This window comes from Amblyomma americanum, chromosome 7 (genome assembly GCF_052857255.1).
Source record: "Amblyomma americanum isolate KBUSLIRL-KWMA chromosome 7, ASM5285725v1, whole genome shotgun sequence".
Lineage (NCBI taxonomy): Eukaryota > Metazoa > Arthropoda > Arachnida > Ixodida > Ixodidae > Amblyomma > Amblyomma americanum.
Genome location: NC_135503.1, coordinates 155355848 through 155378251, shown reverse-complemented (window position 1 = coordinate 155378251; position 22404 = coordinate 155355848). Strand labels below are relative to the sequence as shown.

The following is a 22404-nucleotide window of genomic DNA, read 5'->3' as shown; positions in this document are numbered from 1 at the left end:
CTCCCTCCCACAAGGGCAGCCCTACATCATTGAAAACAAAACAAAACCAAACCAAAATGCACAGGAATAGACAGTTCAATGACTTGCATTACCATGCACAAGAAAGCTAAGGTGCTAAGGCTGGTCTTTGACCTCCCTATTTCCCTTAGGTCAAGACGGTGCTCTTGCAGAGCACTAGGCCTGACGGTGGATGCTCAAAGATAAGGTGAGAGCAATGCTCTCATCACTACTCAACTTGCTGCTGCTGCCACAGGCAAAGTGATGCACACACTGGGGAAGACAGTACAACAGCCGTTCTGCTTAGTATTCAGTTACTGGTAACCAACCCCAGCATCAACGTTTTATGTTGGAAAAACTTTGCAAAATTGATATTTGCAACACCTACAGCACCGCTGCACGAGATTTCTAACTCGACCGACGGCAGTCACAATGGCTGAAAAAGTTCGTCCGAAACGTTTTTTATGCAATCCTTTCCAGTACCAAGCTGCTGGAATCATTTGAATTTAGCATGAGAACATAACTTTGCTATTCGAATGGACTGTCTGATACTTTACCTCTGCCGAGTCACGAGAAAAGATGCTTCAAAGGAGGATCCAAGCGTAGAACGGAGACATAGCTAAATTCCCACCTGGCTCAATCCTTGTACCGAGTGTGGAAAACTCGTGAAATGTGTGCACACTACGCTCTGACAATGCTATGGAGCTGAGGATGTGCAGTCAAGCCAGCCAACAACTCTACTGAGGAGCCCTCACGGTTGGGGGGTCCGGACTTACCTACGAAGCAGAAAGCTCACGCACTCTTGCAGGCCGGTCGCTTCAGCTTGAACACGTGTTCAGAATCACGTACGTACGTTGTCATCAGAAGGTAAGTGCTGAGACCCCGAAACAACAACAAAGAAAGGCGCAGGCAGAGCTGCAGTGCTTGCTGTCGCCGCGGTATCGGCCGCGATAAAAAGAGGCGCGGCTCGACTGAGAGGAGCATGCTCCGCCATGTCGAGATCTTCCGGCCCCGCGCCCACGCCTCGTCCGCCCCCGACTGTTTATTCCGTGGCTGCACTGCAGGCTAGGCTGCGGGAAGAGAGCAGCTGGCGAACGCGGCCTCGGGTTACGAGGCGGCGCCTCCCCTCGCGGTGCCTGCCTCGCCGGGCATTCCTAGCGGCCGAGGTCATTCGCAGCCGCGATCCCGAGAAGTCGCCGCCGCAGTGCACGGCTTCCCCGGAACCGCCAAACTCTGCGGCGGGCAGAGAGCACATAGGCTGGAATTCAAAAACCGATCGACTCAAAGCTAGAAGCAAGCCTAACCCGCATGCCGAGGCACTGCCGAGGGCGGCAGCGGCGTCGGTGCGGCTCGCGCGAGAGCAGCGCGCGCTTCGCGTGCGGCTGTCTATACGTTCTAGGAGGTCTATGTAACACTCACCCGCTGCTTCCTCAATCCGTTCGATCCGCCATGAAGCGGTGGCTCAAGCGGCACGTTACATAGACAAGCACGAGCCGCCGCGGTGATGGTGACGGCGGGCGTCAGGGAAGACCGGAAGAGGTCCCCGTTTCTGCGGCGAGATCGACAGCGGCCCCACTCCGCGGAGAAAAGACACACCAATCATCCGCTCATGCCGCCGCTTGCGCTGGGAGGCGCTGGCCGCGTGGAGAGAGTAGTGTTCCTGTATACACGATTTTACCTTTTACCGAGGGCTGCTGGGAGAGGGAGAAAATACTCTCGAACCGCGCGCTTCTCCAGCCTGCCACGGTGGCCAACTGGCTGCGGGCTGTTACATCGCCGGCTCTTGCCTTCTCGGCGTAGCTTGTTCACAGATATCCGCACCTTATCGTGATTTTCTCGCCCTTCGCAACTAATGCCGCGATGCCGTACTCGGCGCGAACTTCATCTGGTCAGCACTGCGTAGTCGTCGGCTGTGGCAACAACCAGCGTAAAAGGAAAAACATCGCCGATCGCACTTGCGCCAAGCATGCTGTGTCCAGGTCTCAGTGCGGGTGTGACATGTTCATGTTGCACCGATTTCCCGTCGATCCCGAGTTGAATCGTCAGTGGAAGTCGCTGGTTAACAGAAAGGACTTTCCCCAACTACAAACTCGTGCGTCTGTTCCCTGCATTTCGTCGATGGCAAGCGAACGGAGCAAAACCCACTGCCCATGCTGAATCTCGGCTACGAGCGAAAGGCGAGTACAATTATTGTCGTTTTACGTATTGTAAACATGCAATTTGCATGCTGCAGAGCTTTAAATGTTTATTATGCTGCATTTTGCGTGCGTAAAAGCACGGACAGCATTTGTCACTTTTTTTTTTCCATTGCTTGCTCCATCACCGGGCACGTTTAGCGACAGCGGTGCGATATGCGCTGGTTGGCCACAGATTGAACTTAAAACGTTGTCGATAACGTAAATGTGCAGCTTCACAACTTCACCACCGCCATATGAGATGTACAGGAGCGCTTTTTATTTCCGTTAATGGAAATAATAATTGTTTCAGGTCATCCACGGCCGCAGACGCCTGATGCGCGATGACCGTGGTCCACCACCTGTCAAACGAAAGGTCAGATTGTTGAGTCTGTACATGGAAATGCTGGAACTCACGTTACATTTGATGGGAATAACGCGCTACACAAGGAAAAACAACTGAAACGACGACGCTTGGACAAGCGCCCTCGTTTAGTTGTCGTTTTTACTCGTGTAGCGGGTTATTCCCATCAAAGTCCAAGCGCCGTCGTTTCAGTTGTTGTTTTTCCTTGTGTTACGCGTTATTCCCATCAAATGTACAACCAACTAGCCCACATTGCTGTCTTGCTAGCTGTTGCTCACGTTACACTTGTTTCGCATTTTAGAGACAAGAAAGCCCAAGTGACGAGTCCGAAGCATCTGATGCAGTTCAGCAGACGCCACCGCACAATGTAAGAAATGCGCATTTATTATTTCACAATATTGTGAACATTTATCGGGATTCTACAGGAGCGGGCTGAAATACGGACAGGTGGCAAGGTGTTTCAAAGCAATAAAAACACAGCAGTCTCAAACATTCGGTTCAGACGAATGCACAGCTGTGAAATTCGAGAAAGAAATGAGACTCTTGTACAAAAAAAATGCAGAACAGCAATTTCACAAACGCGAGTCTTCTAGAAAGATCATACAGTGCAACAAAGGCATCAAGTACCATATGCAGTTATACATTGGCAGGCAGATGGCTTTACGCACGTATCTATGCTGATGCCACCATGTAAAGCAGAGAAAAGAAATTGTGTGGTGCACTGGCTTTCAGAGCTCATGATTTTGCGTATTGTGCAATTTGTTGCCTAAACAGAGTGTAGCACTGTGAGGGAAATTTTCCCAAAATATTTGAGCATGCAAGAGGCCCTATGCAGAGTGACGTCTGGAGCAGCACACTCACGTATGGCACACAAAAGGTGTGATGCATTTGTCATGTCATTTGCACTGAACCAGTCTCAACAAGCTATGACTGTTTTAGTGAAGGCAGAGTTATTGTACGGAGAAGTTTGTTAAGCATCATCACATGCTAGATAATTTGAGATCAGGGTTATTTGCACTGTTTCATAACATGTCTCATCCAACACACAAGATTCCACAGCAAGCCTGTCCTCAATCAGCAAACACAGTGTTAGTGTGCATTCACTATTTGATGCTTTGCAATGTGCTGAGAAAGTAGACTCACAGCTAATGTACTTCTCTGTTGGCAGGTTGTTTGTATCGGACATCACTCGGTCAGCCTGCCTTTCAGCCACGGAGTGAGTGTAACTATGCATGCTCTCATCATTCCTTTGTTGCTGAAGCTAAATTGCAGCCATCTGTTGCACTTTCTTTTACAGGTTATCAGCAATGTTCAAGATGCCTTTGCAACCAGCAACAAACTAGATGTAAGCATGCATGCACATACAGGTCCACTACATACTGAAATAGGCCATTTTTGCCATTCTTGTGTTTGTCTGCCAGCAAGTTGTTAGACTCTCATGGCTAAAACTATCAAATCTGTATTAATTTCCAAACACGAGCTTGCTATGCAGCAGTAAACTGGATATAAGCTTGCATACTGTCCGAGCTTCCAGACTGTCGTTTCTGATGTTGCCTGTTTTTTTCTAGCAGGTCTCATTGAAAACTGATGCTGCTTCGTCTCGCCTGGACGCTAGCTTTGAAGAAACAACTGTGAGTGCTCATACAAAGTTCACATTTCCAACCAAGACAACCTGCATTGCCTTCGTGTTTTTCTTTTCCTGTATTTCTCCGATAGATGGCCGCTGACCAACACAACAGCAGTTTGTCATGGGAAGAAACAGAAATGAAGGTAATTTATAAGAAAATGGATCCTCAAAACAAGATACAAGATTGTTTATTATTTCAGGTGGAGAAGAAAGACAACTCTACACAGTGGGAATTGGAGGAACCAGTCCAAGACCACACATATGCAGACACAAAAGACAGTTCAAACACTCCTCTTACAATTAGAAGCATTCATTTTCAGTACTTAACGCCACAAGACGTACACTTCTACACTGGCCTCCCGTTTGATGCTTTTAATAAGCTCATTCTTTTACTGAGGGCCAATGGCACAAAAGTAGGGGGAATATTGAGTTTAGAACAACAGCTGTTGCTCACACTTATGAGACTAAGACTTGGGCTCCTCTGTGGGGACCTTGCAAGAAGATTCGGCATTTCAATTGCGACAGTGTCAACAATATTCTCAAGTATGATGTCCACCTTGGCTAAAGTAATGGAAGACATAGTGGTGTGGCTGCCTCGGTCAGTAGTTTATGACAGTATGCCGTATACCTTTGTGAAGAATGGCTACGACCGCACAACATGAATATTTGACTGCACTGAGGCGTGGTTGCAAAGACCCAAGAAATTAATGGCAAGGGCACAGAGCTACAGTGCATACAAAGGGTCAAATACTATCAAGTTTTTGACAGTCATAGCGCCCAACGGGCTAATCATGTTTGTGTCAGATGTATATGGTGGAAGGGCCTCCGATAAATACATAGTTCGGACATGTGGCGTGGAGGACTATTTACTGCCAGGCGATGAAATTATGGCAGATCGAGGATTCAAGCTTGAGCCACATCTTGAAGCACAAGGAATCCGCATGAATGTGCCGGCCTTTACCAGAGGTATGTAGACTGTTCTCTACATTGCAAGCTTTCATGCACCTCTGGGTTTGAAATGCTCATATTTGTTGTCTTTCTGGGTTTGAAATGCTCATATTTGTTGTCTTTTAGGAAAGAGTCAACTGTCTGAACAAGAAGTGACAAAAACCAGGCGAATTGCTTCACTGCACATCCATGTGGAACGCGCTATCAATCGGATAAAGACTTATCGAATTTTTAAGCAGGCTTTGCCTATAAAGTCAAGGAAGCATATCAACACGATTGTTTTCGTTTGTGCTGGCCTGTGCAATCTGAAGGGCCCTCTGATCAAAGAGCAGCAAGAACAATAAAGGTTCAGCTTCAATCCCAATATTGTTAGGGCTTGACTCATTTATTTCAAATGCTAACGTGCGATTAACACTCTAAGAAAGCAAAAAATGCAGAACACAGGCATCACTAACAGTGCACTCTATAGCCGCTGCATCTTCAGGAGACAGCTGTGCAAGGAGGAGGAAGTTCCTGCTGTGCATCATCAGCCTTGGTTATATCCACTGCACCATAAAGGCATCATCCAGCTGAGACTTAAGTTGTCCTCGTAAATTTACCAACCGACTCCCTTCACAGCCTAGGCAATATTATGCTCTCAAAAAAGCTTTCAAGATTATTAATGTGGGTTTCCATGAATCCTTCATCTCTCTTGACTGGAATCAATGCTCCCCCTTGGTCTACATGCAAGTACAGGTAGCAAACAGTGCTCCCTACCAGGTTCAGGTGCAGCTGTGCCTGAACTTGGTAGTAGTATTTATGTGCTGCCTTTAGTACACCTGCAGAATCTAAGCAAAAATCTGCCTTGCATTGCCCCTCCTTAATTAATTCGTCCGGATGTACAGTACTCACGGATTGAAATAGGACATTCGAAGCGCAAGCCTTGCAGTGCCACGCAGGCATGTGGTAAACCACAGGCCGGCTCGTTGGCGACTGGAAGGAACAATTCTGCTTTGTAGATGTTCTCCCCCTCGCGCCATACCACAATGCACCACCTTGGTTCCATGAGCATCTACGGGCGGCGCTCCATGAAGCGACGGCCACGCGCTCCGAATGTCCTATTTCAATCCGTGAGTACTGTACATGCCGCAAGCTATATAGGCATTTAACCTCTAAAAGTGCTGGGGGGTGGCAATCGCAGACAAGCAAACTGTCTGGACTACACCCAAGATACGGATACCTTGGATGAATCATCAAACCACAATCTTCGAGTCTGCAATTTGTATGCTTTGTTTGAAAAGCAGCAAGAGCACGCTGTTTCGCTAACTGCTCATAATTTATGCCATACTGCATGGCAAGGCTGGTAATGCAGTTGTCATTAAGTATTCTCTTCATTAATGACTCGCAATTCAGCCGTTTGGAACGGCAAACATCTTTGAACAATGAAGCAGTTATGCTGCCCTTGCGGTGGGAAAACCACTCGGCACAGTTTCTTTGCTCCCTTGTGGCAGCTTCAATTTTTTTTGCAGAGGTCATGGTAAGGCTGAGCTTATCCACTGCTCGCTCACTTCCAAGCAGCTTTCCGAAGTTGAGGTTGCACAGAGGTCTTTCGAGAGTAATTTCGAAGTCGTCCACTGGTGGCTCCACTTTGTTCAGCTGCCTTTCTTTGCACTTCGGTGACTGGAAGGCAACCTGAAAAAAATGTCCTCATTAGTCTAGTCATAAATTTTTATTAAGGGCAAAGATGTTAAGTCGTCTGACTATAACAGTTTAAGCAACAATAAAAGGGCAGCAACACTGCCTTGTCAGCAAGATTACATTGAGCATGGCTGTGGGTTCAGGTCATTCCTAAAACTCACTCCAATTCAAGATAAATAAGTCAAGTTATGTTCATGCGTGACAAAGGCTTATGCATTTTTGTCGCTACCTTCTCTGAGTGATGTGTCGCTTGTTGCCTCTGGACACTTGCTGGTGCCTGAGAAGGTTGCTGAATCTCCCTTCTCGTCGTCGTCAATGTGTTGTGGAGGAGGGTGCCTGCAAATGAAAAGCATCACCACAATGCATAACAGCCAATTTCATTCGATGAAAGGCACTCAAACTCGCACCTACATATTACAGTCAATGTACTACCTTCATTTTCAAAAATATGACAGTGCAATCAGGACAAGAGTGAATAAATGGATGGATCAGCCCAGTGATCACTTGCAACTGCATTCATCAAAAAAGTAGAAAATATGTTCTACAATGAAAATTTTTCATACGTGGCTAGCACATGTGCTCCGAGGACTTGTCAATGCTTGGCAAAATCTTTCCTCAAACTAACACTCAAAGATATTGATCCCTTTTGCACTTACACTATATTTTGCTCCTTACAGTGTTCCATTTCAGTTTATACTCGCAGCACATAACTGCACTGAATATGCAGCTCTAACTTAGAAAGCAATCATCTCTTTCATAAGGAGCACTGCAAAACGGGACTAAACACATACAGCGGTGAACTTTTTTTACATTAAAAGCAGCATTCATTCTCTTCCAGATAGAAAAATTTGCTCATGTACACATGTACATGAGCAAATTTTTTTCTTATGAGCCGGAGTTCTCAAAAATGGCTTCTCTTCCCTTGGAAAGAAATGAAGATTCCATTATTCGTGTTCTGTGTTACCGACAATAAGAAAATTTGTCGTCCAGCCAGCCATTCCACAGAATTCAAACAGGTTCATGATTTTTCTCATTCACATATGCTTGCAAACATATTTTTCTTGGAATGTGAAATATCTTCAACATATGAAAATTGTTTTCTCCTCTGTCTGCAAAAATGACTGGCTTCCAAAATGAGCTGCATGTGCAATCCATATAAAGTACATAAGCTCTATATCTTAGATTAGTTTTCACTCATTAGTGTCCATGGTCCTCATTGTGCAACTGAACTTCTAGAAACTAATGACTTTGATCACTTGCCACTTCCTTGTTGTAGAGCCTTACTCGTACTATATGCAGCAAGTGACAATGTTACCTGACAGTGAATACCAGCAAAGCACACTCATATTACTACACGGGCAACCAGCTTGTTTAATAGATGTGTGTCATCTCAGCAATACTCACCAGGAATACTGAAGAGCTCGCCATAAGGTGACTTCTTGATGTGGTCTGCGAGTTCTTCTTTGCTTGCAAAATGCTTGACCTTTCGGGTCGGCCTTGGGTGCTGCATGCTTGCGGGGTCCACCGTTGACCTCTTAAGATTGAAGGACATGGAATTGAGAAGGGCCGGCTCAACATTTCTCTTTGTGCCCCGATTCCAAGCTGCCGCCTTGTCGGTACATGAGATGCCAGTGATGCCTAGCTGGATGCCCATATCTAGCTTCCACAACAGGGCACCAATATGGCTACAAACACGTGCTTTTCCGGCCATGCAAGAACAACCAGCAGTCACCACTTGACCATTCTTCCGCACACAGGCCCATGGCGACCATGGTATTTTGTTTACTGCCTGAGAGGGTCGCACATCGGCCTTCACATACACAATATCAGCAGCTGCTTCGTGACTCAGCACCCGGCCCACCAAACCGCACTGCAGCTGGTTATAAGAGTCCAGGCTTTTGTACGCCTCTGCCTCTTTAAGATCACAGGCCTTTGATCTAATATGAGCGCTTGTTATGCTTGGCCAGAGTTTGGTGTCATCTGTCCTGCTGCACGAGCAGGGGATGAGCATGGGTGTCACCATCTGCAAAAAAAAAGACGGCATGCAAAGGACATTAAAATAAACATACCTCCAAAGGCCGGCAAAAGTGCATTGGGCGCTACAGCTCTTGAGATATGTACGATCATGAGTTCACTGTAGTGCTGCCATAATATGGATCCCACAGTTGTTTTTGCCTTCTTGAAATTTGAGCAGTGCAAAACACGCGATAATGCTGGTTAACTGCCCGAATACAAGGCACACAAGTCCAATCGCAAAGCACATATAATATAGTTGGTTTGGTTTATGGGGGTTTAACGTCCCAAAGCGACTCAGGCTATGAGAGACGCCGTAGTGAAGGGCTCCGGAAATTTCGACCACCCGGGGTTCTTTAACGTGCACTGACATCGCACAGTACAGTACACGGGCCTCTAGAATTTCGCCTCCATCGATATTCGACCGCCGCGGCCGGGATCGAACCCGCGTCTTTCGGGCCGGCAGCTGAGCGCCGTAACCACTCAGCCACCGCGGCGGCACATATAGTTGCGCAAAATACTCTGAGGCAACAGGAGTTGGCGACCTTACACATATTTCGGCAACTGGGCAGACTATCAACTAACACTGCCTCGCACATAATCAAATTGCGCGCTCACGGCTGCGTGCGCTCGTGCAGCCTACGTACGAGGCGTGAAGGGTCTACCTATCTCGTTCTTTTCAACTTTCTGTTTCGTGACGCACCGAGCGAGTTCCACATTGCGGTGGTGTGGCTATGTGGGACGCGGCCGACAACGGGAAAGAGCACGCGTACTGACGAAGCTAATTCTAAGGATTTACATGTAGTAGAACGTACTGTACACGTCAGATGCGGCCAAATATGAACTGTGCGGAATTGCCGGAGCCCTCGCGAGCAAGTTCGGAACGCCAGCCCATCGGTGGCAGAAGGCAGCGCGGATCTCCGACGACGCCGCTGTCAGCGGACTGCCGGTTCTTCATTCCGCTGAGTGTCAGGTGGCCCGCGGTAACTTACAAAGGCTGTAACACGCTAGGCAGCCGTTAAAAAACAATATTTATTTGTTTACTACGGTTATTCAGCATTTTAGTAGTATGTAGCACACACACTCACCGATCGTGATCGTTTGCTCCGTCGATGCAATAACGGCCGGTTGGTTCCCTTGACCACCAGCGCTTCAAGCCGCTTGCGCCATTCAAAATGCACAGGTATACGGCTTCAAGCTCACCACTGCCACGTTTCGGCAGATTTATTTTGCGAGCGGGTGCCGGCAGAACGACGAGCTGCACTCCAACACACGCTGAGACGCAGCGCAGCCCAAGCAGCCGAAGCCAAAAGTAACAGCCCGTAGCGGCAGCGCCGCTACGCGGCGCTGGGGTCTAGCAATATGGCAGCCCCCAGGTATCGAAACTGAAATCGTGTATAAGCTCCACATAGAAGAAATATGAAAAATGAAAAATGAAAATTGGTTTTTGGGGAAAGGAAATGGCGCAGCAATACTCTCACATATCTCGGTGGACACACGAACCGCGCCGTAAGGGAAGGGATAAAGAAGGGAGCGAAAGAAGATTGAAGAAAGAGGTGCCGTAGTGGAGGGCTCCGGAATAATTTCGACCACCTGGAAGCTTCGTGCATGTAAAACCCGGCAGTGTGAGGTAGCGATGACACTCATTAGGTGCAGGATTCCCCGTTTCAATCTTTACTTATGTAGATGCGGGTTCAGTCCCACAAACCCGTGCACAAACCTTTGTGCGGCTTGTGGTGAAGTCGAAACATTGGAGCATTTCCTACCCTCTTGCCGGAGGTTGGCACATCACAGGAGAGCACACTTAGAAATTCCCATTACAAAGTGTCGTGTCTAGTAGTTGTTCTCAATGCAGCAGAAGACACGCGGTAATTTCACACTGTTTATTTACCACTAAAGAGGGTGCGACCAGCGTCGACCGAGGCGGAAGCCGAACTGGCCGCCCGAAGGACAGAGGGGACGGTGAGGCGTCCACACGAGGGAGTGGCTTCCCAGAACAAGAGGGCGCGGGGGCCCGCCGTGGGGGGCATCTTGCGACGGCGCGCGAAGAGGGGCAAGTGGCCGTTAGAAAAGAACACTGGTTGCACAGAACAGAACGAAAGAAGGGGACACAGCACAGGGGACACAACACAAAGTTGGGACTCATTTTGTCAGTTCCCCTCCTCCTCTCTTTCGGCGCGAGCGCCAGCGGTTTTGCATTGCATCAAGTTTGTGCGAATACCTCCGCAATCACATAACAGCTACCGGCAGATTCCGTTGCTAATTGTTTCCAAAATTACAGCATTGAAAAGAGCGCTTGGGTATTTTAATATATTTAATTCTCAGATATTCTCTCCCGATATTTTGTTTTTTCCTTTGCTTTTTAATTCCTCTGAAATTTCACCCAAGACACAATCAATAGCTTGGCACCAGTTCAACCTATTCTGTGCCCCCCCCCCCCCCCCCCCGAACCCTGGCCAATCCCCCGAGGTGGGTATGTGCCATATCACGAAGGCAACAACATCAACAACGACCTGGAGATCTTTAACTTGCACTGGCATCGCGCAGCACACGGGCGCCTTAGCGTTTCGCCTCCATCGAAACGCAGCAGCCGCGGTCGGGTTCGAACCCGTGAACTCCGGATCAGTAGCCGAGCGCCCTAACCACTGAGACAGCGCGGCCCGGTTTGCAAAATGCTGCCCGCAAGAAACGCCATACAGGAAAGCAATGCACTCGTGAGCTCCAAAGCGCAGTAGTCTGAGATCGCGTGCAAAAACTGCGACGATATCTTTTTTCGCGAGCTCCGTGGGAAGACGACGCTGCTCGATCTGTTGTCACCTCAGCTCAGCAATTTTGCCTTGTTTTCTAGTTATTAACTAGGTTATTTCCATCCTTGGAAGACGGCCGCGTCTTTAAGGCGCTACTGTCCCTACGGGAAGGGTACGGCAGCTCCGGCGCCGGTATCCTTAAAGGGACAGCGCCATCCGAAGGAGCCCAGTGGGGCGGAGGCGGCCATGACATCACATGGCGGGGATCTGCCAGTCATCAGGGACGTCCAGCAGTGCAGTGCGTCATCATCGCTCAGTGGGGACGACTCAACTATCGTCGCCTTTGACGAGGAAGTGGCTGACATGGCGGAAATGGACAACGATGGCTTCAAAGTGGTGAGTCATCGGAAGCACCGGACAGTCGGCATCCCAGTGATAGTTCAGCCAAAAGAGAAAGGTGTTGACTTCAGAGAGTGGAACCCTATCAGCCTGTTCGATGATATTAAAGCACTACTGAGATCTGCTCCGATTCGCAGTCGCTTCACAACGCAAGGGGCTCTTCATCTAGATATCTCAACGGAAGAGCAAGTAGACATTCTTCTGCGGTGCTCTCAGATCGGTGGCATACGAGTTCAAGCCCGGTTGCCACACTCCTACATGACTAACACATGTGTTATAAGGGGAGTACCAGTGTGGTATTCGGAAAGTGCCCTTCTTGACTACTTGAAACCGCAAGGAGTTCTGCACGTGCGACAGTTAATGCGCCGGGTGGAGCCTGGAGAACAACAATGGCAGCGAAGCCTACAAACTCTATTGTGCTAACGTTTGCTCCCAACACCGAGCGCCCTGGAATAATTGACCTTGGTTTCACCAAACATGCAGTCCACGAGTTCGTTGAAACTCCTCCCCGGTGCTTCAGGTGACAACGCTTTGGACATGTAGCGAGAGTTTGCAACAAAAATCAACGTTGCAAGCGGTGTGGTGGTGGCCATGATTACAAAGAGTGCAAGGCAGATTTTGCTTGCGCTAATTGTGGAGGTGACCATCCAGCGAGTTTCAGTGGCTGCACATTCCGTGTAAGCGCCTTACACCGTCTCAAGTCCTTCATTAGTGGCCCCAAACCACAACCTACTGAGAAGCCGATACATGGAAGTGAAGAGTTCCCTGCGCTCGAGTCGGAAGCTCGGGACGTGGTAGCAAGCGACGTCGCTTCACGACCTGATCCGACCAAGTCGGCAACGGCCTCCGAGGGTGAGCTGGCAGTTCGATCTGCTTCTGCAAAAAGTGTCCATGTTCCTCAGCGACCAGATCACAGCAAGACTCGACAACATGGACGACATCCCCTTGCCTTAAAAGAGATGCAGGCACCAGCTACCGTGGCCAAGAGTGGGTCCCAGTCCCCGTCTTTTGTCGAAGTGGTGCGCCAGTGCGTGCAGCAAAATATGGAGCTCAAAAGCCGGACTCTCTCCGACCTTCTACGCGTTTTGTTTGATGTCCTGCGTTCATATAGCCAAGCGATGCAGCCTGGCACTTTGAAGAACTTTATACAGCTGGTGCTTTCCTTTGAGACCTTGATCACCGCCTTCGCAGAGAACTTCAACTCCTAGATGGCTAGTTTTCTTTAACATGTTGCAACTAAAAACCCTAGAAAAGTGCCGTTTATCATGCAATGAAACTGCGCTGGGATTATAAGTCGATTAGCAGAACTAAAATTGTTCTTGAAAGAGACCTGTGTTCCAGTACTGGCCCTCTCGGAGGCTGGCTTGCCAAGCGGGAGGTCTTTGCCGGGATACGTCGCCAACAAGAATTGCAGCATAAGGTCTTTTCCCGCAGGAAGTGCCGCCCTTTACATACGAAGGGAGATTCCTCATGTGGCTTTGAACGTCACCGATCTTTGCACCGACAGTATTGAGGTAGTGGCTGTGAGGATTCGGCTCGCCTTCCGAACTCTGTGCATTGCATCAGTATACGTGTCCCCGCGGAAGAAGGTCGATATGGCTTTGTTCCTCCAGCAACTTTGTGACCGCTGCCCAGCACCCAGAATCATCTGCGGTGACTTCAACGCCCACCACCGTGCCTGGGGTGACAGGAACACAGATCCTCGCGGACGCCAACTTGTAGAAGTCATCGACAGTTTGGACCTGTGCGTGGCCAATGACGGAAGTCCCACTTTCTTTCGGCCTCCAACCTCACCCACATCTATAGACCTAACCTTACATTCACCTGACGTCCGTGTGCAGTGGTCAACTAGAGCTGACCGAATGGGAAGTGATCACTACCCGATATTTGTGTTTACTGCCGACTTCCATCTGCGTGGTCCTAAAATTTGCCATGTTGTTAATTGGGACAAATACAGGGAGCACTTAGCCTGTGTTTCCGGTGATGTGACAGACAAAATGATTTATGCTAAGATGGCTGCTACCACGGCGCTCAAGCTACCTGATCATTTTCCGACTCCGGATTTAAAGCTCAGGAACCTCTGCGCAGCGCGCAGAAGGGCGGAGCGACAACTGTTGCGGAAGAAAGACGACAGAGCCTTAAAAAAATTCAACAGGCTCAACTCTGCCATTAGACGTCATGCGAACAAGCACTGTAGGTCCCAGTGGGCATCCTTTTGCGCTAGTTTGACTGTTTTCTCACCGATAACGAGAATTTGGCGTGTCGTTGGCAGTCTTGCTGGTGGCGCTCGTCCGAATAAACCTTTCGAGGCGCTTGCATTGCGCACGCAGAAACATCTCGTGTGCTTGGCAGAGGAATTTGCGGATGCATTTGTAAATTCCAGACCAGGCATTCATCCCTGCGCTCTGCCTGCTACGTCTCCGTTTGTTATGGACGCCCCGTTCACACTTCGAGAACTGCAGACAGCGCTCCGCAGCCTGCGGCGTCGCTGTGCACCAGGTCCTGACGGCATTACCAATCAAATGTTACATAACCTGCCTCTGGAACACCGGAAGATGCTCCTAACCTATCTCAATCGAGTGTGGGAGTCTGGTGACGTTCCCCCTTCATGGAAGGTGGCTTGTGTAGTCCCACTGCTGAAGGCCAGCAAAGAGATGACAGACGCGGCCTCGTATCGTCCTGTATCGCTGACGTCGTGTGTGGCTAAGCTCATGGAGAAGATGGCAAGTAAGCGTTTGTCTTGGTGGCTTGAGGATAGAAGGGCACTACCAACATGCATGACTGGATTCCGCACAGGTTTAAGCGCGCAAGATAGCGTCCTGGACTTGATACGCCACATTGAACATCAGAGTGCTTTTGGACTTTCAACACTAGCTATTTTCCTAGACGTATCAAAGGCTTATGATAGCGTCCTCCAGAGCTCAATACTGAATAGTCTGCAGGTCATAGGCGTACAGGGCTATCTTCTGCGATTCATTCACTCATTTCTCAGTGATCGTAAATTTCGAGTGCGGTTAGGCAGTACAATGAGCTCCGAAAGGGCGGTATCGCGAGGGGTACCTCAGGGTAGTGTCCTGTCCCCAACGCTCTTTAATGTTGTCATGGCTGGTCTTCCCGCAAAAGTGCAAAAACATTGTAGGCATGTCCATATGTCGATATATGCAGACGACATTTGTCTTTGGTTAACCGGATATCAACAAAAACGCTTAGCTCTATTAGCGCGACAGGCCGTGCTTTCAGTTAGAAGTTACCTTCAAGGTGTTGGGTTGACTTTCTCGGTGGAAAAATCTTGCTTCGTCCTGTTTCCAGGTAGGGGACGACAGTATGCGCGGCTGAGCATAGACCTTGATCAGTCTTGCCTTCGTCAGGTTAACCACATACGTTTTTTGGGCGTCACTATTGACTCACGTCTACAGTGGTGACGAGCTGCGGACTCGATTGTGGCTTCACTATCTTCGCGTCTCAATGTGCTTCTTAGAGTTGCTAGTGAGCAATGGGGAAACCATCCTGCTTCAATGATCAGGCTTCACGATGCCCTGGTGACAAGTCGCATAATGTACCAGCTCCCTTTAATTTCCCCCTCGGTATCGCAGCTGGAACGCCTTGAGGTTTTGCACAGAATGGGACTAAGGAGGGCTCTCGGCGTTCCGCAGGCTGCTCCAAACAATGCAGTACTGTATGAGTCTCAATCGAAACCTCTTCGGCTAGCCGCTTCACAAAGACTTTTGCTGCAAATTGGCCGCCTCAGAGAGACTGTTGCCGGGAGAGCGCTTCGACAGCGCCTTCGAAAGAGATCTGAGTCCCGGGCGTACTTGGCTTTAAATACTCTTCGTTCTCTGGGTCTCGACCTTCGAGATGACCTAAGACGTTGAAGCCACCTTGGTCCTTTCCGAGCCTCGATTGATCCTTGACAATTCCCCACTTTCGCGCTAAGCGGAATTCTCCTTTAGCGGCAATGCGTTCGCTCGTACTGGAACATCTTGAGACCGAATATGCCAGTCATCTTCAAATGTTTACAGACGGCTCTGTGGACAAGGTCAGAGGATCTAGTGCAGGTGCTTTTCATATTCCGTCTTTGAAGTATGATTGGTCTGTTCGTTTCGCTAAAGTCGTGTCCTCCACAATGGCCGAAAGCGTTGCCATTGAGGCAGCTCTAAAGAAGCTACGGTGTTGTACGCCTCAACCTACTGTCATAATTACGGATTCAAAATCTGGCCTTCAAAGGTTAGAGTACGGGTTCCCATCTGATGCCTTGAGTCTTAGATCCCTACGTTTGGTGCAGAATCTACATTGCAAAGGCTTCTCTATACGTTTTCAATGGGTGCCCTCGCACATAGGTGTCTTAGGCAACGAGATAGCAGACAACCTCGCCCATACAGCTCTCTCCGGAATTCCAGTACATGGAGTCCCTCATGAAGTCAAGCAAATGTTCAGAGATGTGTTGTGCCACTTCAGATCTTTGTGGAGCTCTCCTCATCAGCCATGTGTGACCAAGGGTCTCAAAAGGTACCAAGCCACTTTGCTGCACCGCGTTCGCACGGATTCTGCTCGTACGCCGGCGTGGATGTATAAGACTGGCCTAGCGTTGTCACCATTGTGTTCAACGTGTGGTGTGTGTGGTGACATAGAACATTACCTCTTGTGCTGTACTTTGTACAACGCGGAACGGGCTGTGTTATTCGGATCCCTCAAGAAGGCAGGAGTTCCTCACATTTCTCTTCAGGACATTGTTTTCCCGCGCGGGAGCCAGTCGAGTAGAAGGCATGCTTCTCGCCTTCTTCTACTTTACCTGCAGGACACGGATTTGGCCCCCACATGGTGACCTCAGGAGTGTCTATTTGGGTTTTTGCGGACAGTGTTTCTGTGATTTCTATTTAAGTGTCGCTACGGTGGAGCAATTGCCGGCAGCAACTGCAAGGCTAATCCCACCGGTAGTTTACAACCACTCAACTCAACTCAACTCGCGAGCTCCGTGTTTTGCGAAGCAGACAGTGGCGTAGCTAGAAATTTTGTTCGAGGGGGGCTCATGTTGCAGCACGGCCTCCTCCTTATAGAATTTGTAGAGGAAGGAAATACATTATTCATAATTGCACTTTCATTGCCAATACTATTCCGTATTAAACGCTGGAAACAAATTCTTGAACGCTACGCACTGTCCAGACAAGTAAAAAATGTATTTTTCATAAAAGACTTTATTCGTATGTCCCGAAAACCGTGCCATTTTTTGTCTATTTAGTAAGTACAGAAAATGTTTCATGAATTTTAGAACTATACCAGTTAGAAACCGGCAAAGTAGTGCATGTCGTTGATATGAATAATCAAGTTGATGACAAATATTTTAACCAATCTTTGCCATTCGAGAACCTTATTTACAATTTTGTGCATATGCAATGGCCAGGAAAATATCTCAGTGGCGCTGTCCTTCGTTCCATTGTTTTGCGCGGGCGCAGCTGTCACAGGTCGACTATTCTAATTGCATCGAAATTATAGTTGCAACAGAGATCACATATAAAAAGCAGGAGTTCTGCAAAATATACATTAGAAATGCAAATATACAATGGAATATCAGGCGGCTGCGCTTTCGTGGAGGCAAAACGCTAAGGCGCCCGTGTGCTTTGCGATATCAGTGCCCCAGGTGGTCGAAATTATTTCCGGAGCCCTCCACTACGGCACCTCTTTCTTCATTTCTTCTTTACCTCCCTACTTCATCCCTTCTCTTCCGGCGCGGTTTAGGTGTCCGCCGGTATATGAGACAGATACTGCGCCATTTCCTTTCACCCAAAACCAATTATTATTAATGGAATATCACAAATGCGAAGATACAGCTTGACAAGGGGCAAAAAAGCGTCGCTGGGAATAAAGTTCACTGCATGTATACACAAAACATGGCAAGAAGATATTTAAATATACCAATATTCTCTAATAAATTTACATACCTAAATTAAGTTGCTCTATATAATATGTCACACAAGCCAAATAAACATGTAGCGCTATCACAGATTGTAACCTTTAGCATATATAAAGACAGACTATCCTGCAATAATAAAACTATGATCGCAGAAATCGTGACATGTATTTGGGCCATGCTGTGGTCGCGACAGTACCATATGGATAGAATAATAGAGTAATAATGCAGAAATCAATACAAAAATGTGTATTTTACCTGCCTGCAAAGTGGCAACAATCATTCTGCACACAAAATTAAAGAAGGGTATTGGTGTGGTTTCAACGTCTCAACGTCTCAATTTCAACGCCTCACCCGCAGACAGTGGGACTCCCTTGAAGCTATCAATCGTCAGGCTAAGCGCGTCATAACATATCTGCCTCGTCTAACACCCATACTTGTGCTACAGGAGTTCGCCCAACTTAAAACACTCAGTGAACTCATCGACCAACGGGTGGCAAATAGAGCTCGAAAACAGTCTCTCCAACTTCATCGTTTAAAGACACTTCCTCCGTGGTCATGTTGCCAGCTCCCTGACAATCGCCCCACTGTTTCCCCGTCGGTATTAGGAGCGTATCTACCTGAAGGGTGCATATTATACACGGATGCATCACATTCTGCAGAGAGCGGAGTTACTGCTGTGAATAGTCCATCTCATCCGCATCTCAACTCTCGCGCGACGTATACTGCGGATACGTGCACTCCTCTGGCATTGGAGCTTCAAGCCATTTATAATGCCATTGCTTCCCTTCCGCTCGTTCCAACATTCAATACAGTTCATATTTACACCGACTCCCGCGCCGCCCTTAAACAGCTTAAGGCTGTTCGACGGACATTCCAGATTTCACAATCAATTCATGTGCTCTGCGCAAAGTATCCATGTCCTGTGCGCATACACTAGATTCGCGGCCATGCCCAGGATCCACATAACATTCAAGCGGATGCTATGACTCATCTTCATACATCAGACGATCCGCCACCTACCCCTCTTCCCCCAGATGCGTTCCTGTCCCATGTTTCCGATTCCGAAGTTCTGCGCCAGCGAACACGCGCTCTAATTCCTCCGTGCTCGCACCCTCTCACCCGTAGGAGGTATCCGCGCGCCGGATTCGGGCAGGGGCGGCTCTGACAGCATCTGTCCGTCATCGGTGGCGTGCCAAAGATCTGCCCGCACCTGACAGGTGCCCTCACTGTAGCGCTGCACCGGACATTTGTGATGTGCGGCACTTGTTGTGGGCGTGCCCAGCGACGGCTGCTATATGAAAACGGCTCCTCAGGGAGGTGGGCCTGCGGTTGAACCGCGAAAGTGACTACGTGAAGTGGACTATGAACAACCGTTTCATTAGCAGCCTCTGCGACTAACTCAGCGCAACGGGTCTTCACTCCTTCTTTTAACTTTCAATCCCGTGCATTCCTCCCCCCCTTCCTTTTTTTTTTTTCAACTTATGCCTCATGGCACACTTCTCGAAAAAAAAATATATTGGTCTGGTTTAAAAAGGAAGTAAAAGGATGTAGCTAAAAAAGGCAAGAAAAGGACAAACGAAAGCCGCAGACAATGCGACAAATTGAATTGTTTTTTTTTGTGTGGAAAGGAAATGGCGCAGTATCTGTCACATATCGGCGGACACCTGAACCGCGCCGTAAGGGAAGGGATAAAGAAGGTAGTGCAAGAAGAAAGGAAGAAAGAGGTGTCGTAGTGGAGGGCTCCGCAATAATTTCGACTACCTGGGGATCTTTAACGTGCACTGACATCGCACAGCACACGTTAAAGATCCCCAGGTGGTCCAACTACCCAATATCCAGAGTGTTTGTTGGGAAACGCCGTGTGGGCCGGGCTTTCGATGGGCAAGGTCGGTCAAATTGCTCATTGATGTCCTCGCAATTTTCGTATTCGCATGATAACTTTGATCATGATGCTAACTGTTACAATAAACGGCAAAATTTTCTGCGGTTTTAAAGGCTAATGAATGGTCATACGTTTTCCTAATTACGCGTTTATGGTCTTGAAGGAACAGAGAATTTTACTTAGCGTTTGTCTTGCTGCTTCGCTATGTAAAGGGCAAAGTTTATGAGAAATTTATATCCATAAAGTTTCGGAACTGAAATTCATGCAGCAAGGCTGAATGGTGGCCACTTGGTATGGCATGTTGAAGAATAAATTTTACCAGCCGAAAAAAGACGAGGGACAAGAGGAGAACTACACAGGACAAGGCTGGACTAACAACTGACATCTTTATTGTGCACATTCCTTTGAGTAACCATCACGCATGCGCCAAGCCAAAGCAGACAACCACGTTTAATCGCCCAAAAAATCAATCTCTTTCGTTGTCGGCCCAATAGACGGAGAACTGACGCAAGCATACAACCATGGTGGTGCTTGCGTCAGTTCTCCGTCTATTGGGCTGACAACGAAAGAGATTGATTTTTTGGGCGATTAAACGTGGTTGTCTGCTTTGGCTTGGCGCATGCGTGATGGCTACTCGAAGGAATGTGCAAAATAAAGATGACAGTTGTTAGTCCAGCCTTGTCCTGTGTAGTTCTCCTCTTGTCCCTCGTCTTTTTTCGGCTGGTAAAATTTATTCTTTGAAATCCATGTGCTCCTTAGATTCCGCGACTGCCGCCAGATGCCGCGACGAGCCTGCTCGTCATCGAAACTCCCTTGAAACTTTGAGCTCGGATGGGGCTCCTTGCATTATGTGACTACAGGTGCATGGGCGCTAATTGCCTCGAAATACAGCCCGAGTTCGCAATGTTCGCGCCGAAATGTCTTTTCTAGCGTGAAAAAGACGTTGTAAGCAAAATCCAGCATGATTTCCAGCGTCGAAGATAGTTTTGGTCGACGGCGCATAACAGTACGAAAAAATTTCGAGGGGGGGGGGGCTGAAGCCCCGTAAGCCACCCCCCTGGCTACGCACCTGGAAGCAGATGTGAAAGGCCGCCTAGTTCTCCCCTCTTCCCCAAAAGCTTTCTGAATAAGGTTCACACAAGTATCCAGGCTGTCCCAACAAAGATTGTCTGCGTGTTTAATTAATTAGTTGAAATTAAGTAGTAGGCACTTATTATCAAATTTTTAAATATTGCTTGAATAAACACTCAAGTATAAATAAAAACATGTCCTCGAGCGCCCTGAGAATAGCCTGACGCAGGTGCTTCCAACGGCGTAACTTTCCCTCGCCATTTCTTGCCAAAAACGGCCACTTGACAGCGTGCTCCGTGCGTCCAAATGTTCCGCGAAAGAGCACAACCTACACAAAGTCCCTTCGTCATCGGCATACGCCTTCCCGTTCGTCCCACTTAAGAAGAAGGGCAGAAAAATTGATACACTAAAGGCTGGCTCAAATGCAAGCGGCTGAGCGGTGTGTTGCAGCGAAAAATTACAATTTGGAATCTCGCCGCTCACCTCCGGGAATAATCAAAATAGATTTTTCCGCCGTGGCGGCAGGATTTGCTAGCATGTTCGCTTGGGTGTGAAACAGGCTTCATCTGGCAAGAATATCAAACGGCGTTGTGCCTAAATTCAGAGCCAACGAGAAACTGGCCTGGGAGCACACAATACCCTTCATGAACTCAATGAAGCCGACCTAACCACACATGACGGCTCGCCTCTCAAGCACCCTTGAGGGAAGAACCTATGGCGCCCATCCAGGCCTCGTTCCTGGCCAAATCCGAAAAAAAATTGCTGGTGATTTAGCATTGTTCAGCAAAAATACTTCAGTATGCCAGCGAAGCTGTTCTTTTCGCCCCGCCGCGGGTCCGAAACTCAGTCGCGCCAATATTTATTTTACTTATGCACGTCTCTGAGAGGCTTTAGACAGACATCGGCTTTTTCAGGATTGCTAGTGAAGTTGTGCTCTGGCACTAAAAAGATTCTAATAAAACCTGTGCCTAAGAGGATGGACCCGCAAACCCAACAGGTTTCGTCGTCCTGTCTTGTCTAGTGTGTTTTGTAACGCCTTATGAAAGCGAAAGCTTTACTAGGCTATGTGGGCGGTTTCTTGTCATCAAAACATTTCCGCAGCCACTATGGGGACTAGAAAGAGAGAACGCCTAAAAAGTGGGTATAATCGAAGAAGGAGGATGTGAGGATGCGGCGCAAAAAAATTTGGTGACGATCGGATGAATAGTTAGTTAGAGCCAAATATGTGCATAAAGTTGCCGTACCCAGGGCAGAAGTGGCGCCAAATTTGAAAGTTTGGAAAGAAGCGTGGTGAGAATTAAACGAATTGAACAAATTCTCAGGCGAATAGGGGCAATAGAGGCAAAGAGGAGCAAATAGAGGCGACGAGCGCCGAGAAGGCTTCAATGCTTTCGCATGACTCCGATGCGGGTTTCCGCAGTGATCTCGAATTTTTTTCTTGAAGTGTAACCATGTGGGTAGGCTGGAGGCACAGCGAGCGGTATGCCGGGTATGCATCGATACTTGCATAGACTTTAAGACGTTATCTACGTCGATGCAGCCAACTACTAAGACAGCCTCCACAGAATCGCCATTCGCGGCATCCAGTCATCGAGAC

General features: G+C 48.2%; 3 protein-coding genes across 7 annotated transcripts in view; 1 reads left to right on the top strand and 2 right to left on the bottom strand.

Annotated features, from left to right (window-relative positions):
- The window catches only part of Dg (Dystroglycan), a 46595-nt gene extending 45041 nt beyond the window's left edge, over positions 1 to 1554 (bottom strand). The window contains exons 1-2 of one of the 3 annotated variants that reach the window (XM_077629544.1): positions 1417 to 1536; positions 774 to 1230 (exon numbers count right to left, since the gene is read on the bottom strand). The gene's annotated coding sequence lies outside the window, so the exon portion shown is untranslated. Of the gene's footprint in view, positions 1 to 554; positions 575 to 773; positions 1231 to 1416 lie in introns of those variants that run through there. The other 2 variants (XM_077629543.1, XM_077629545.1) reach the window with 2 other exon arrangements.
- A 161-nt stretch (positions 1555 to 1715) lies between these two features.
- Positions 1716 to 5640, top strand: LOC144096699 (uncharacterized). Of its 3 annotated transcripts, XR_013306814.1 has the most exons (8): positions 1721 to 2174; positions 2485 to 2547; positions 2837 to 2902; positions 3704 to 3880; positions 4107 to 4166; positions 4252 to 4305; positions 4363 to 5128; positions 5237 to 5638. XR_013306814.1 is itself a non-coding variant. In XM_077629542.1 (6 exons), the coding sequence occupies exons 1-6, from the start codon at positions 2148 to 2150 to the stop codon at positions 4260 to 4262; spliced, it is 411 nt and encodes a 136-aa protein (XP_077485668.1). In that variant the 5' UTR covers positions 1716 to 2147; the 3' UTR covers positions 4263 to 4504. The 3 variants fall into 3 exon arrangements, 2 of the variants coding, with proteins under 2 accessions (XP_077485668.1, XP_077485666.1); XM_077629542.1 differs by lacking the exon at positions 5237 to 5638 and having other exon boundaries at positions 1716 to 2174; positions 3704 to 3751; positions 3833 to 3880; positions 4104 to 4504; XM_077629540.1 differs by having other exon boundaries at positions 1720 to 2174; positions 4104 to 4166; positions 4252 to 5640.
- Positions 5641 to 5722: 82 nt separating this feature from the next.
- On the bottom strand, positions 5723 to 9995 carry LOC144096698 (uncharacterized). Its single transcript, XM_077629539.1, has 4 exons — positions 9889 to 9995; positions 8192 to 8810; positions 7017 to 7123; positions 5723 to 6781 (listed from the first exon to the last, which is right to left on the bottom strand). Exons 2-4 carry the CDS (start codon positions 8808 to 8810, stop codon positions 5723 to 5725), a joined length of 1785 nt encoding a protein of 594 aa, XP_077485665.1. The 5' UTR covers positions 9889 to 9995.
- Between the last annotated feature and the right edge of the window lie 12409 nt (positions 9996 to 22404).